The sequence below is a fragment of the Trichomycterus rosablanca genome, chromosome 1 (assembly GCF_030014385.1).
Source record: "Trichomycterus rosablanca isolate fTriRos1 chromosome 1, fTriRos1.hap1, whole genome shotgun sequence".
NCBI classification, from domain to species: domain Eukaryota; kingdom Metazoa; phylum Chordata; class Actinopteri; order Siluriformes; family Trichomycteridae; genus Trichomycterus; species Trichomycterus rosablanca.
In genome coordinates this window covers 33674332-33691324 of record NC_085988.1, presented here as the reverse complement: position 1 = coordinate 33691324, position 16993 = coordinate 33674332, and the positions used below count along the sequence as shown (strand labels likewise).

At 39.3% G+C, this 16993-nt stretch overlaps 1 protein-coding gene across 2 annotated transcripts in view; it reads left to right on the top strand.

The window, feature by feature from the left end:
• The first annotated feature begins 560 nt into the window (after positions 1-560).
• Positions 561-16993, top strand: part of pkp3a (plakophilin 3a) — a 29248-nt gene continuing 12815 nt past the window's right edge. Inside the window, exons 1-4 of one of the 2 annotated variants that reach the window (XM_063001993.1) lie at positions 561-610; positions 4339-4522; positions 14087-14181; positions 14967-15826. In XM_063001993.1, the coding sequence (XP_062858063.1) occupies positions 608-610; positions 4339-4522; positions 14087-14181; positions 14967-15826 (1142 nt within the window). In that variant the 5' untranslated portion in view covers positions 561-607. Of the gene's footprint in view, positions 611-4296; positions 4523-14086; positions 14182-14966; positions 15827-16993 lie in introns of those variants that run through there. The other variant, XM_063001985.1, reaches the window with a different exon arrangement.

The following is a 16993-nucleotide window of genomic DNA, read 5'->3' as shown; positions in this document are numbered from 1 at the left end:
GGGTTCGAGTTGGAGGAGGTATAAGCAGCAACATACCCTCCTCGAATGCAATCGGGGATCCCCTAGCAGCGGAAGACAGATTGACTATGCTAAATTGGGAGACAAATGCCTAAATAAATAGAAATATATTTAAATAGCAAAATAACTTTCATAATTCCTCTCATAAAACCCAGCATGTCCCACACAACAAAACTTCTGCACACTTTAAACTTTTTAAGTGCTTCCAATAGAAATGTGAGGCAACTTCATATCTGTTTGATCTATCTCTGGCCCTGAGCAATTTAAAAGATGCTACAAACGGAGGGGTGATCCTTCAAGCTGAGGTGAAGGTTAAACTGGTTTGTGCAGCCACTCCCAAAATCTGCAATTCTTTACACCTACTTCTCATGTTCATATGTTACTGTCCCTTTTAAATTATTAATTATAGTAAACAAACCTCTCCTTCCACTTGGGTGTTACCTGTAATCAGTATCTATTACTTGTTCACTCCCATAATCTATATCACATCAAGCAACATTTTGAATAAGTCATTTCAAACGCAGATCTTCTAAGGAGCATAAGGTTTTGACTATTTGGATCTTACTGTTTGCTAAACAACAGTGTCTTAATGGTAAGTAAAATGGGTCAGATATTGTGTAGATCAAATTCTTAAAGATTACTAAACCTTGGGTGTAAATGTCTGTTTCTGTCGTTTTGCTGGTGGTATTGTTTGTTAATTTTACTTTATCATTACAAATGTAACTGCCAGAGTATCATGAATAATGAACAGACTTTTAATATGATTATTCATTTAGTCACTTATTCCATGAAATACAATGCTAGTTAATAGGCAAATTATTGTGCATAATAATAGTATAATATTTACAATCACTAAAATTACTATTTAAAGCCAAAAAATTGTAATAGCAGACAACAAGAAGCATAACTTATTGAAATTTCAATCATTGTTTAATGAAAATGTTATTAATTTTGTACAAAGCGATTTCAAATGTCTAAAGTTTAAATCTAGATGAAGTGTTGCCTAGTTACCATGAAAGTAAAAAAAGGTATGTGTACTGCATCACAAGGTTAGAAGACAGGCTGATACAGGCCCAAAAACTGTCACTTCTGTTGCTAGGTGCAGCTGTACAACAACCACAAACTTAGCTATGCAGCACAAAGACAGTAGTGAGTCACACCCTTTATGACGAAAGAAATGTACCCAATATTTCTTTCCCTTTTTCTCACAGTCTATCTGAATTCAATAATAGAAACTAACACAGTAAACTATAGTTATTTATATTTGTAAGTTTTAACCCATTACTGTCTATCTCGTAATAAAATCAATTCACATGCTTTACACAGACCTGCACATGTGCTCACACAGACTGCTCTGAGGTTCATACATGCTTTTAGTAGGTGTTAATATTAATGAACTGTATACAATAATTTGTCATTTTCTGCAATCAGTTGGAATTGGAAAAACAAATTTGATCTAAACTTTTGTACTAGTCTGTTTGTAGACATTCTAACACAACATACCAACAACCAGAGACCTGTTTTGTTTAATAAACGAAACACATGACAAAAAGGCAGATATGTGCTATTAGCCTAGGCCGGGCATCCTTTTCCAAAACCATGGAAACTGATATTGAGTTAAGATATTAGACAAACTGGCCAGGCTATAAATTATATGTAATGTTATATAATGTAATATTTCAATCTATCCCAAATGTGTTAAATGGAGTGAAAGTCCAGGCTCTGTGAAGGCCACCATAGTTCCTACCTGCCTTGTTAAAAAAAAATGGTTTTGGTGGTGGTGGTATTATGTAGTATTATGGAGTATTTTGTGGAGTAAATTGTAGATCCACAAATTTACCCATCTTCTAACAGCTACTTTCAACATAATGTCATCTCAAACTGGTTTCACAACCATGACAATGAGTTCACTGTAATCCAGTGGCATTCCCAGTCAACAGATCTAAATCCTAGAGAACTGTAGTTGAATGGGAGATTTGTCGCATGAATAAGCATCACAATACTATGAAAGAGCAAATGAGTAGTGCTAAATTAACACTGCAGTCATTAGTTATAACTGCCATGTAAGTAATAACTACAGTAATTTAACAAATTATGTAAGATGTATTGGTGTAGTTGTTGCTTTGTTAACAGTAGATTACTCCAGTAATTTCCATATAGGAATCAACAATATTGCTGCACAACAAAGATTTTTTTTTTTTGGTAGTTATTGTATCTTAAACTAAACAAGCGAAATTTAAAAGTGCTTCATTAACACGAAAGTACTGGTTATGTACTAAGTAAATAATATCAAAATAATTCAGCATGTAAGATTGACATTATTTACAGTTTAGTTCAAAGTAGACTAAATTATTAAAGCAGACCCATGATACGTTTTGGCACATTATGCAGGAAGGAATAAACAGTGCTATTATAAGGCATAATTTACTATTATTAACTACAAAAAATACTCATAGTAATAACTACCAAGGAATTTTAATTAAATATTTAAAAAAGTAATTACAGCAGTTATTTGAAAAGCTTGTCTACAGCATATTTACTTACACTGGCAAACACTATATTTTGGTACTTGTGGAACCTTTTAATAAGCAAGGCTAAATAAAACATGCAACATTAATACTTAGTCATTAGTAATAATATGAGTTTCGGCTTGCACTGTGTATTCAGTAGGTTAACATTAGAGTACCTGAAACAGCTGTGACCCAGACCAAGATAAAGTGATTAATTAAAATAAAATGAACAACTGAAAATGAAATGTGTAGTTGTCAATGGAGTATTGTCCCTGGATTCATTAACAATAATATTAGACATAATTTATTACTAATCTTCTTCTTCTTCTTTCGGCTTTTCCCTTTTTCAGAGGTCGCCACAGCGAGTCATCCTCATGATCGCTCATTGATTTGGCACAATTTTTACGCCGGATGCCCTTCCTGACACAACCCTCCCTAATTTATCCGGGCTTGGGACCGGCACTACAATGCACTAGTGCATCTAGCGGCTAGGTATCTATAGGACAATTCAGTGTTTCCAATTAACCTGGTGGCATGTTTTTGGACTGTGGGAGGAAACCGGAGTACCCGGAGGAAACCCACGCGGACACGGGGAGAACATGCAAACTCCGCACAGAAAGGACCCGGACCGCCCCACCTGGGGATTGAACCCAGGACCTTCTTGTTGTGAGGCGACAGTGCTACCCACTAAGCCACCGTGTCGCCCAGACATAATTTATTACTAATAACTAGCAAAATTACTGGTTAATTATTTCAAAATTATGAATCAAAAATGACTTGCATAGTGTAAGATCATTTTTAAGCTTAAAAATCAGGTTTTTATATGCATACACTAAGCAAAATAAGACACTTAATGAGACATGAGTTTGTCCTTGGTATAGATAATGATTTTACCGTTTACCTAGGCAGCAACAGCCGACATTGACAAATGAACGCAAGGTCATTGTGTTCTGTACAGTGCTTATTTTTACCTTTATTAGTTAATTTTTGATTAATTCCAAGTACAAGCAATAAATTACATATCAAACTATGTGCCTTCTTGTTTGTTTAGCACTAAAATATGATTCTGATCGTATTTTCTCATAAAATAAATAAGTATAGAAAGCGCAAAACGTCGCTGTATAGTTTCCTGTTTCATTCGAGTGTTCAACCTGAAGAATTCTGTGTTTTAAATGTTAGTAGGATATTACTTAAGCACCCGAGACCACTATTTTAGTTAATACTTTGTCACACAGACATACATTTGCAAAAAAAAGTGAGTGAAATCCTTACAAAATGTACGGAATACGGTGATACGCTGACCCGAGCATTAGACAGACGCCTGTTCTGTTCCTGGTACAAATGGAATCTCGCAGGATTTAGTTTGATTTTCTATTTGTTGTCTACAGTATATTATAACGTAGTCACACGTTATTGATATATTTTAGTCAACATGTTAAAATAACGTGCATTTAAATCAAAATTAGAAAGACAATTCGGCTTTTTTGTTTGCTTCGTTTAACCTGGATCAGGTAACGTGTGATCAGTCAGCCACAGACTCCACCCATTCTGTACCTACCTGAGAAACACATTCTCCTGCACAACGACTGGAACCAACCGACTCTTGTGACGTCTGTCTTTTAGCGTTAGAATAGAATTGTTCCTAAACGTTTCACCAATGCTGAATTAAAGAATAAAGACACAGTATTCGGATTCTTCGCATTTTCTTTGTTTTTGTTGTCTTTACACTTGACTTTCGCTTGGGTTTAGTCAGTTGGAAAGCTTGGTCATGAGCGTTGTGTCTGAGAGTGTTTTTCACTCGGCTTTACAGCCCAACAGCTCCACGGTGAGCACGTACGCCGTGCCGTCCGAAAACCAGCTGGCACATGGCGGCACTCTGTCGGATGAAGCAGCTCGGGCCAGGCGGGTACAGCAGCAGGTGGCACAAAGACTGGCCGAAAAATCCACCTTGCCCCGCCGGCCCGCCACGTCCTCCTCACACTACGCCTCCTCAGGTGAGTCAACTCAGACCTGATTCTAATTATATACATTTATTCTTACTTTTTTTTTTTTTTTTTTTACACTTTTTAATGTTAATATTGCAGTCTGTGTATGTAGCTAAATGTATACGTTGTGAACGTTTTGTAAGCTTTATGTATCTTCTTCTTAATAGTAGCTATCAACAAAGTGGGCTCCTCAAGTACCAGGTCATTTTGTTAACCATGTATACATTATATTCTTTGTGGTATTTGTTTCATTATAAACCCTTTAACCTGTTAGATAACCACCTTTATTGTTTTGGGAAGTTGTATGCCTGTGGCGCAGGTATAAAGACTACATTAAACCTCTAAGAGGTTCCTCAGTTTGTCACACCAATGAAAAGTGTCCTAAGTCGAATCTATAAAAAGACATTTTAAAGTGCAGTAAATCCTTCAAAGCAGTAAATCACAACAGTCTTGTAAAAAGAACCAAATCTTAAAGCTGTTTAAGATGTTAAGTATAATTCATCCCAAGATTATTAACTATTCAACAGAAAAAGAACTCATTTCATTAGTGTGGAGTACCACTGTTGTGTATTTGTTGTGAGTGAGGTATAAGTATAAAGAATACATTAATAGAAAATAAATAAATAAACCACAAATGATTGTTTAGTTTGCAATTTATTGGGTTCCGTTTTGAAATTAGGTTGGGATTTGCTGAGATATTCTTTTAAATATTATTCTCAAGGATGTTTATTATATAGTTTATAAATATCTCCCATGATGAGTTTGCCACAGGTGTAAAGTACAATAGTATAACTAATTCAACTGCTTGAATTTCTTTACACCAAACCCATCAAACCATGTCTTAACAGACCTCGCTTTGTGCACAGCCATGCTGGAACAGAACAGAGCCCTTCCTACACTTTAACCACAAAGGTGGAAGCATCTAAGATTTTTATATGAGGATTTTTTAAATGATCTGCATGGTGTAACAAACACTTGATATATAGTATGGGAATACACATAATTCTGTTCATATTTTGTACCAGTAAGTAAAGAGTTAACAGTGGTTAACAATGACCAATTATTTATGTACAACAACGGACACAAGAGATATGCTTTTGTGGGTGCTTCTTTTGTCTATTTTTTCTGAGATTGTAGGAACACATGAGATTGATGTATCGTCTTTCACGGTTGTAAAGACGACTTCAAACGTGTAGGTGGCTAATTTATTCACATTGTTAGCACACATTCACATTGTTAGCACAGATATGCTTGTGTGTTATCTTGGCAAAAAGTAATTGTTAATTGTTTTAACTAGGGGCAGCTGTAGCCTAGTGGTTAAGGTACTGGACTAGTGATCAGAGGGTCGCTGGTTCAAGCCCCACCACTGCCAGGTTGCTGCTGTTGGGCCCTTGAGCAAGGCCCTTAACCCTAAATTGCTCAGACTGTATACTGTAACAGTAATGTACAGGGGTTGGACAATGAAACTGAAACACCTGTCATTTTAGTGTGGGAGGTTTCATGGCTAAATTGGACCAGTCTGGTGGCCAATCTTCATTAATTGCACATTGCACCAGTAAGAGCAGAGTGTGAAGGTTTAATTAGCAGGGTAAGAGCACAGTTTTGCTCAAAATATTGCAATGCACACAACATTATGGGTGACATACCAGAGTTCAAAAGAGGACAAATTGTTGGTGCACGTCTTGCTGGCGCAGCTGTGACCAAGACAGCAAGTCCTTGTGATGTATCAAGAGCCACGGTATCCAGGGTAATGTCAGCATACCACCAAGAAGGACAAACCACATCCAACAGGATTAACTGTGGACGCAAGAGGAAGCTGTCTGAAAGGGATGTTCGGGTGCTAACCCGGATTGTATCCAAAAAACATAAAACCACGGCTGCCCAAATCACGGCAGAATTAAATGTGCACCTCAACTCTCCTGTTTCCACCAGAACTGTCCGTCGGGAGCTCCACAGGGTCAATATACACGGCCGGGCTGCTATAGCCAAACCTTTGGTCACTCGTGCCAATGCCAAACGTCGGTTTCAATGGTGCAAGGAGCGCAAATCTTGGGCTGTGGACAATGTGAAACATGTATTGTTCTCTGATGAGTCCACCTTTACTGTTTTCCCCACATCCGGGAGAGTTACGGTGTGGAGAAGCCCCAAAGAAGCGTACCACCCAGAGTGAAGCATGGGGGTGGATCAGTGATGGTTTGGGCTGCCATATCATGGCATTCCCTTGGCCCAATACTTGTGCTAGATGGGCGCGTCACTGCCAAGGACTACCGAACCATTCTGGAGGACCATGTGCATCCAATGGTTCAAACATTGTATCCTGAAGGCGGTGCCGTGTATCAGGATGACAATGCACCAATACACACAGCAAGACTGGTGAAAGATTGGTTTGATGAACATGAAAGTGAAGTTGAACATCTCCCATGGCCTGCACAGTCACCAGATCTAAATATTATTGAGCCACTTTGGGGTGTTTTGGAGAAGCGAGTCAGGAAACGTTTTCCTCCACCAGCATCACGTAGTGACCTGGCCACTATCCTGCAAGAAGAATGGCTTAAAATCCCTCTGACCACTGTGCAGGACTTATATATGTCATTTCCAAGACGAATTGATGCTGTATTGGCCGCAAAAGGAGGCCCTACACCATACTAATAAATTATTGTGGTCTAAAACCAGGTGTTTCAGTTTCATTGTCCAACCCCTGTAAGTCACTTTGGATAAAGGATAAAGGCGTCTGCTAAATGCTGAAGATGTAAATGTAAACGTACATGCAGCATTTTTGGTAGAAATTGAGTGGGCCCAGCTTTTCCAGAATCACTGGGCACAATGCAGGAACGCACCCCAGACAGTACACTATGGCGCCCAGTCATGTCTGTATGTAGTCTGTATGTAAACCGTCCGATAGCACCGCTGGGGATTCAAACCCTAGATCCCAGGGGTAGGTGGCTAGCGTAATTTACCACCGCACCCATGGCTGGATTAGTGACCGGGCCAGTGGGGCCAGCGCCCAGGGGCCCTTGAGGTCAGGGGGCCCCGGGGGGGCCCTGGTCCAAAACATTTTGCGATGCCTATCAACATTTATGATACAATATATTTTTATTTCCGAGGGCCCTCCATTTTAAGGATCCTCTGACTATTAGGGACTTTGACCCCAGGGCCTCTTGGGGGCCCTAGCCATGCTTTTGGGCCCCTAGCCATGCTTTTGGGGGCCCTAACCATGCTTTTGGGCCCCTTATGAAAATGGATGAGGCGTTGTGGCACTGCTCTGACTTCGACTTCTGGCTATTAGGGGTCCTAGGAAAGAGGGGGGCATATTTTTAGAGGGCCCTGGTTATGAGAGCCCCTACCAGGGGGCCCTAGAGAAGAGCAGGGCATACCATTAGAGGGCCCTTGATCACGAGGGCCCCTGCTATGGGGCCCTTGACTTCCATAGAAGTCGTTTACCATGGCTCCTTGACTTTCTAGGGACCTACAAATTGCCAGGCAAGCTACCATATTTCATAACAGACGTTTTGTTTCAAATATGCGATTCAGGCCCTTACTTAATGTTCCTGAATTTGTATTGTTTCAAAATGATTATGTTCAATTTCTCTTAAGCGCAGAGACACAAATTAATTTTGCAATTTTGCAATTATTTAAATTTAAGACAAGCAATTTCAAGCAGTTTGAATGCATACACACACTTAACTGAGCTATTTGATGTTCTATTCATGCCTGACAATATGTCTCACTTTAAAGGCTAACTCACTCGCTGCAGCATATCCTTCAGATCTGAACATGAGCCTGGCAGATGAATTGATACAATACAAATCATTCATAACAGAAAAAGAAAAATGTCCTTATTCTCCAAACTGGCTCGTATTAAGAATGAACTCAGGATTAGGATGCGCCAAAACCGCCTGAACTCACTGTCACTTCTGGCCATTGAATCAGATTTGGTCAGACAGCTTAATTTTGATGAATTAGTGGATGACTTTGCAAGAAAGAAGAGTAGAAAGAAACTTATATAAAATAGATTCTTGTGTTGGGGTTAGTTATTGACAGGTTGTTTAATGTATTAATTTATTTATGTTTTTGGAGGGGGGGGGGGGGGGGGGGGGGGGGGGGGGGGCCCTGGGCAACTCTTTGCCCAGGGGCCCAGACTATCCTTAATCCGTCCTTGACCGCACCACCTGAGTGCCTGGGTTCAAATTATACAAGTGTATGCATTTTCAAGTTCAGAGTGTGTGCTGCAGTTGGTAACTATTAATCTATTGTGCTTATATTTAAAAGCAATGACTTGTGATAGTAAATTAAACTTGTTAGCAGTAGGTGTGGCTCAAACACCAAACTCAATAATAAGGACGGGTATCCACATACAAAATACTGTATGTACATAACTGAATGAAACCATGTATGACAGCATATGAAATCACATGTAAAACTTAATTTTTGTTAAGTGCTACTGAAATTCTAAAACAAATTTTAATAATTTCCTGCAGCTCTATTGATCAAAGTGCCACACACACACACACACACACACACACACACAAACAAACAAACAAACAAAGAGAAGTGTTAGCGCTGAACAGGCTAAAACAGGCAAAGCCTTATCTCAGGTACAAGAGAGTGAAATTGAGCAAGAAAGTAGGTGCAGGCCTCTCTTTAGGTCTGACAGAGTTACTGCTACTTTCAAAGTTCTATACCACACAAATGAAACCTGGACAAAGTGATGTTTAGTAGCCAAGCAGAGATGAAACTGAAAAGAAAACGGATGGTGAAATATAAGACCAGTGCAGGCTCACGTGTACAAAACAGCATTGTTACACATTGGCGAGTTGAGTCTGTTTTGCCTGTTTTTTTATACGTGTTTTCGTCTTTAATAACCAGTGCTACAAGCCTGAACCCATTATGTATGCAATAATGCTGTATTATGAGTCTACTAAGCATTTTAAAAATATTATCTTTCACTGTGTGGATAATGTCATGTAAATAACAGATGTGACTATCTGTGGACTTTTTTAGAAGCGTTCTGGGTTTAAACCTCCAGTCTATGACTTACAGGCTTTCATGAGTTAGGTTTCAGTCATGACAAGTCAAGACAGCCTCACATTTCTCAGCCTTTAGCCAAAGTCAAGAAACACATTCCTTGTTTTGGAGATGTTGCTTTGTTCAAAAGCTAGTTTCAGATTTACTAATAAGTAGTTGCTGTTTTTAAAAGTCATAACAATAAAGATCTGTGTTTTAGGGAAAGGTGGGCTTAAACTTGAATTAGATCCTCACACAATTACTACACTTTACATTCTCGAACACATTTTATTTCAAAGATGTGAAAAATAGGTGTGGTAAGGAGTGGCACTTTGTAGTCAGAGAGCATATGTCTGTAGTTGAGCTCATGTGTTCTGGGCAGGGTTGGATAGAAGGAGTGGCTCACAGCTATCAGACCGGTTTTCTCCCTTTCTCCTTTTTTACTGCTGTTTTGTCAGCTTGTTATTACCAGCCCAGCCTGTACCTCGCCCTATGGCATACATTCACTCTCACCTACATATAAACACACAAAGACTTTCAGGCTACGACCTGGTGGTGTACAATGACTTAAAACTATTCAGCCCCCAAACTATAAAATATAAGTTCTTAAATATAATAAGTTCTTTAAACTGTTTTGCAAAGCATTGTGCATTGTATTAAATCAAAATCCAATGCTTTTTAACAATTTACTGCACATTTTCTCTTAATCTAAAACTATCTAATCAAAATAAAGTCTGACTAGAATTGAAAGTATAATATATCTTAAAAGGCAGAGAAGACAAACAAATGGTTCCTCAACCAGATTAAACCTAACCACTCACTTGTAGCCCAGATAACCAATTGAAGCTCTCTTATTTTGAAATCATTATGAAATCATTATGCTTGGAAGAGTTGAAGGTAAAAGAGGAAGAGAACAGCCAGCAACAAGATTAATTGATACAATTGGATGAATAATGAATGAGTCATCAAGCAGCCTGAAGACCAAAACAGAAAACTGAATGTTCTGGAAAAGTGCTATTAATTTTATTGTAAAGAGTACACAATAATGTGTGACAGCACAATAATATGGCCAAAAATATGTGGATGCCCTTCCTATACATTAGAAATTATAAGCTTTCTGCTTTGTGACAATAGTTTGGGGAAGGCTTTACCAGTTAAGCATGACTGTGCCTGTGTGCACAAAGCGGGTACCATAAAGGAATAGTGTGGCAAGTTTGGTGTGGAGGATCATTGAACATACCTCAAAGCTTAGTTTAATCCATTGTAAAGACTGAAAGAAAATACAGCCACACTACCTTGGTCAGGCTTACATATCTGTGACTGAAAACTATGCAATCAAATCAACCATATCAGAGGTGTTCCACCAAGAGGGCCTTTGCAAGAGAGTTAACAGGAAAAGTCATGAAGTTGGTACACATTTTATTTCCGAGTTGACATTTAAAATTATTTGCTACCAACTTTGTGACAAATTTTGGTAAATTAAGATTCCTGTGTCACCACACATGTAGAGAGACCTTAACATTGTTTTACAACATCTGTCTTTACCCTTGCAGAAGTGTAATGTGTAAAAATGTAAAGAGAAATAGGACAGTAATCTTTATATAATTTTATATGGCTATTGAACTACTAAAAAACACTATAGGGTCTAAAGTACTTGGGCATCTGACCACAAACTTTTAAAGTTCCATTTCAAAACCATAGTCAAAAGAGAATTAGTGAGGACAGGCACTGATGTTGAACGAAAAGCTTACAATTGACAATTTAAATCATCCCAAATGTGTTTAAGGGGGTTAAAGTTAGGACTTTGTGCAAGCCACCAGAGTTTCTCCACACTAGATTCATCCAACCTTTATGGACCATGCTTTGTGTCCAGAGGTACAGTCATGTTGGAACAGGAACGGACTCTACCCAAACAGTTGTCACAATGTTTAAAGCATTTTAGATAATTGACTTTATTTACATGTCTAGATCTGTATAGGATTTGTACTGTGGCAACGAATGCCTTTAAGACAACTGTTAGTTAACTCGGTGTTGGTTCTGCATTAATACTGGCAATATTTTATTACATCCTTAAGCAGTAAAAATGTTATTCGAACCAGTTGTTTTAATCCATTCTTCCTAGTCTTGAACCTACCATGATGACTTTTTTCATAAAAGAAATGTTTCGAAATTAAACATGCCATCCTTCTCTGATATCCTAGATTTGAGATTAAGCATTTGAAAACCCTTAGCTTTTTCTGGCAATGATACATATGAAGTGATGCCTCTTACTAAGGTCAGTAAGTTCCAATTTGAAGTCAGTGGAAAACCACAGCTTCTTTTATACTGGATTAGACAATACCATGTAAGCATTTTCTTCAGTTGACTCAGTTCAATGTGTACATAATTTTCATACAAATAAAATACATAATAGCCCAAACAATAGTTATTTGTAGTACTTTCTGGCCCTGTCACAATTCTGCACACATTTGACTGTTCAGTTTGCTAAAGGCATTAGTAAGTAATTATAAATGGTGCCACCGCTGGCATCCAGGGTTCAAATTTCCAGTAGTGCTACTGGCCTAGGTCCCGCAGTTGATTGGCATCTGGTCCAGTGTTTGTTACTGCATTGAGTTGAGTGATTCCAGGGGAACAAGACCCACTGCAACACTACCCAGGATAAAGTACTAAAACATGAAATAAAAGAATTATGAACACTTTCTAATTCTAGTTTCTGAATTCTGAAATATACAGTGTATCACAAAAGTGAGTACACCCCTCACATTTCTGCAGATATTTAAGTATATCTTTTCATGGGACAACACTGACAAAATGACACTTTAACACAATGAAAAGTAGTCTGTGTGCAGCTTATATAACAGTGTAAATTTATTCTTCCCTCAAAATAACTCAATATACAGCCATTAATGTCTAAACCACCGGCAACAAAAGTGAGTACACCCCTTAGTGAAAGTTCCTGAAGTGTCCATATTTTGTGTGGCCACCATTATTTCCCAAAACTGCCTTAACTGTCCTGGGCATGGAGTTTACCAGAGCTTCACAGGTTGCCACTGGAATGCTTTTCCACTCCTCCATGACGACATCACGGAGCTGGCGGATATTCGAGACTTTGCGCTCCTCCACCTTCCGCTTGAGGATGCCCCAAAGATGTTCTATTGGGTTTAGGTCTGGAGACATGCTTGGCCAGTCCATCACCTTTACCCTCAGCCACTTCAATAAAGCAGTGGTCGTCTTAGAGGTGTGTTTGGGGTCATTATCATGCTGGAACACTGCCCTGCGACCCAGTTTCCGGAGGGAGGGGATCATGCTCTGCTTCAGTATTTCACAGTACATATTGGAGTTCATGTGTCCCTCAATGAAATGTAACTCCCCAACACCTGCTGCACTCATGCAGCCCCAGACCATGGCATTCCCACCACCATGCTTGACTGTAGGCATGACACACTTATCTTTGTACTCCTCACCTGATTGCCGCCACACATGCTTGAGACCATCTGAACCAAACAAATTAATCTTGGTCTCATCAGACCATAGGACATGGTTCCAGTAATCCATGTCCTTTGTTGACATGTCTTCAGCAAACTGTTTGCGGGCTTTCTTGTGTAGAGACTTCAGAAGAGGCTTCCTTCTGGGGTGACAGCCATGCAGACCAATTTGATGTAGTGTGCGGCGTATGGTCCAAGCACTGACAGGCTGACCCCCCACCTTTTCAATCTCTGCAGCAATGCTGACAGCACTCCTGCGCCTATCTTTCAAAGACAGCAGTATGATGTGACGCTGAGCACGTGCACTCAGCTTCTTTGGACGACCAACGCGAGGTCTGTTCTGAGTGGACCCTGCTCTTTTAAAACGCTGGATGATCTTGGCCACTGTGCTGCAGCTCAGTTTCAGGGTGTTGGCAATCTTCTTGTAGCCTTGGCCATCTTCATGTAGCGCAACAATTCGTCTTTTAAGATCTTCAGAGAGTTCTTTGCCATGAGGTGCCATGTTGGAACTTTCAGTGACCAGTATGAGAGAGTGTGAGAGCTGTACTACTAAATTGAACACACCTGCTCCCTATGCACACCTGAGACCTAGTAACACTAACAAATCACATGACATTTTGGAGGGAAAATGACAAGCAGTGCTCAATTTGGACATTTAGGGGTGTAGTCTCTTAGGGGTGTACTCACTTTTGTTGCCGGTGGTTTAGACATTAATGGCTGTATATTGAGTTATTTTGAGGGAAGAATAAATTTACACTGTTATATAAGCTGCACACAGACTACTTTTCATTGTGTCAAAGTGTCATTTTGTCAGTGTTGTCCCATGAAAAGATATACTTAAATATCTGCAGAAATGTGAGGGGTGTACTCACTTTTGTGATACACTGTATAACTGAATGTTTGTAGGTATTGGTTAGGGCTCTGGGCTATAAAACAGAAGATGGAGAGTTTGAATCCCAGCTCTTCCAAACATCCACTGTCAAGCCCTTGCTTTTTAAACAAGATGTAAAAAAAAAAAAAATAATAATTGTACTGTATATGGGTGTATGTAAATATGACAATAAAGGCATTTTGCTTTTTTTAGATTATGGAGGTTCTGCAACAATGACCAAGTACAGCACCTACAATCCCAGTTTCAGCTCAAAGTCCTATATGGTCTCCACCAACAGACCAATGATGGTGAGATTTTTTTTTAGCATTTATAATATCTGAACTGTGATTAAATAAATTGATCATCTTAATATCTGCAAACAGGAGTGGACCACTAAGGGGTGTGGTTGTATCACTCTGAGCTGCAGTAGTTGACAGGGGCAAACGATTGATAGTGCGTAGTCTGAGTGTGATATTCCACAAGTCCTCTCTACGCAAACAAATGAACTTGAATATAATATAAGTGAGTCATTTAGTAGAAGTTTGTGTAATTAACATCACAACTGTATTTGCAACATTACCTATGTGTCTTTAAGACTTAAGCCTAAACATTATTTCATTGTTTCACGTGCTGTAATTAATTATCCAATAGTGTAATGCACTTATTCTCAGCTCATGGTTATCAATTTGATGTGACACTCATTTCCCAGTAAGAATAAGAATACAGTTTATTTGAAAACCTGTGGAGAGCTCATACCTTCAAATATCAGTGGTGCTGTTGACCTGGCTAGGCCTCCAACAGGTAAAATTGGCTGTGCCTAAGGAAAGAAGATCAACACGGATTCCTTGATGCTGCAGTAATGCAACCACTGAAAGCATAGCAATATAATAATAATACAGATAGGATCAGGACCACTCAAGGACATTTGTTTTTTGTTTCATTTTTAACATTTTAGTGTTACTTTGAGTAACTTTATTTCCCAAAAGTTTTTTTTTGCTGAGAGGTTTCTGAAAAGAAGCTTCAAACATGGTTTCCTGTAACTGAAGAGTTAAGCAACGCTGTTTTATATTCTAATACTCTTGGTCTTTACCAGGCTCAGCGCACATCTCAGCAGGCCAGCAGTGGCTACTCATCCCGCTCAGCAATGGATTTTGGCACAAGAGCTCAGATCAGCCGAGGAGTCTCTCCTGGAATGATGTATCACGAAGATGCAATGGCCGGAATGGGTGGCGTTGGTGGCATGTCCAGCATGGGTGGTGGCTACCAAGGTGGCCAGACTCGGTATCAGACGACTATGTCCCAAATGAGTCGGCCCATAAGTCGAGGGGCTCCTGACCCAGAGACCCTTTCGCTGCATTCACAGCGAATGCAGACCATGCCTCAGAATCAATTTTGGTTAACACGAAATGGCAGCGAAGGAAGTCTGGGATCAGACCAGGAAACCAACTTTGCAAGGCAAGAAGCAGCCTACACTATAAGCAATGGCTACGCTACCAGGTATCCACAACAGGCCATGTACTCCACCACCGGCAACGAGTTCAGCTCAGGAGTCTCACAGATGGCAATGACTCTTCCGGTCATGAGAAATTCCTTCAGCTCATCACTGGCTCGTAACGGAAGTGGGATGAACATGGATGATGAGATCTTAGTTCGTCAAGCATACAAAGGTGTCAGTCCATCACAGCGCACCATCAGCAAGATCACACAAGGTCGCCAGAATCGCTATTCCGTATCAGGAGGAAGCTTGCAGGGTGGTGCTGCAGGAGGAAGCTTGCAGGGTGGTGCTGCAGGAGGAAGCTTTGTGATGAGTGGAGCTGGCTCGCAGAGTAACTTGACTATGATGAAAGGAAGGATGTCTCGTGCTCCATCCATGAGAAGTGTGGTCAGCGTGGGCAAAGGCAAGGATGTGTTTGATGGCGTTGATATGACAGACAGCATGTACAATCTAAACGGGTGAGACTTACACACTTATGCAATTGCACAGAAGCCATGTTTATTTTTTTGCTTATGCTGCAATATATTAAAATAAAAAGACAGAATTGAAAACATAAAAAGTGGTTTTATGACCAATTGAAGGAGAAAGTATTTGTGACAAACTGGTCTATTTTGTTTATTCCAGTTGTCTTAATAAACTCTAAAAATTAAGTTGTTAAAAAATATTAAAAACCAGAAAAGAAGCATTTATTGTATTGTCTGAATCTCACACGTGTTGCCCCTGATAGTGCCAAAACCACACAAACATCTATGATAAATAAGGACTAGAAGCCAAACTTACTGTTCAAATAGGTTGAATTTGGTTGAACTAAAAATTCAGTGTTGCGCAACATTACCCAACCCAGTTATACATCATTCCATAAACGGAAAGCGACATGCTACACAGTTCATTTCCAAAACATTTTATGTTGTGCTTTTTTCTTTACTGGGTGCCAAGTTACATTAACAACAAATCTCCCCAGCAGGTTGTCAGAAAAGATTAGTAAAATCCATCAAAATTAGTAAAATCCATATAAACTGTCAGGTGCATTTAAAAAGTCTTCAGTTGCACTTTCAGCGTTCACTTCCATTTTGCAAGCTACTGGTGTTTACATTTTATGTTTTAAACTGATAAAATAAAACATTTAAATAAAAGACATACTTTTGAGCATGGCAAGTTCATGCGCAGGCTCTCGTGTTTGTACTTGGATAAGACCAAAAGACAATGAGGACATTGAGTGAGATTGTAAGGCTAATCTTTGAACCTTCCTAACTGGTTGTTAACATGGTTATTAAAAGTAATTCAGCTAACTGCTCAGTGTGTGTATGATCTCACTCACCAGTGCTCTATGCAGATGAGTATGAAGACATACGCACTGTGAAGACAGCACTATAGACACACCCAAACCAGTCCAGCCATTTCACACACCCTGAGCAAAACCTACTTCCCACTTAGTCATTGCAATATTCAATAATACAATAACAATACTACAGTAATAGTCACAGTAAATAATCACACACACTAAGCAAAAAAGAATTACATACATCGAAAAAGTATTTTAATATTTGCTATGCTGCTAAAAATGAGGTATTATAGCAGAATGTTATACAATACTACCCAACCCAGGTACAGATTATCTTATTAAA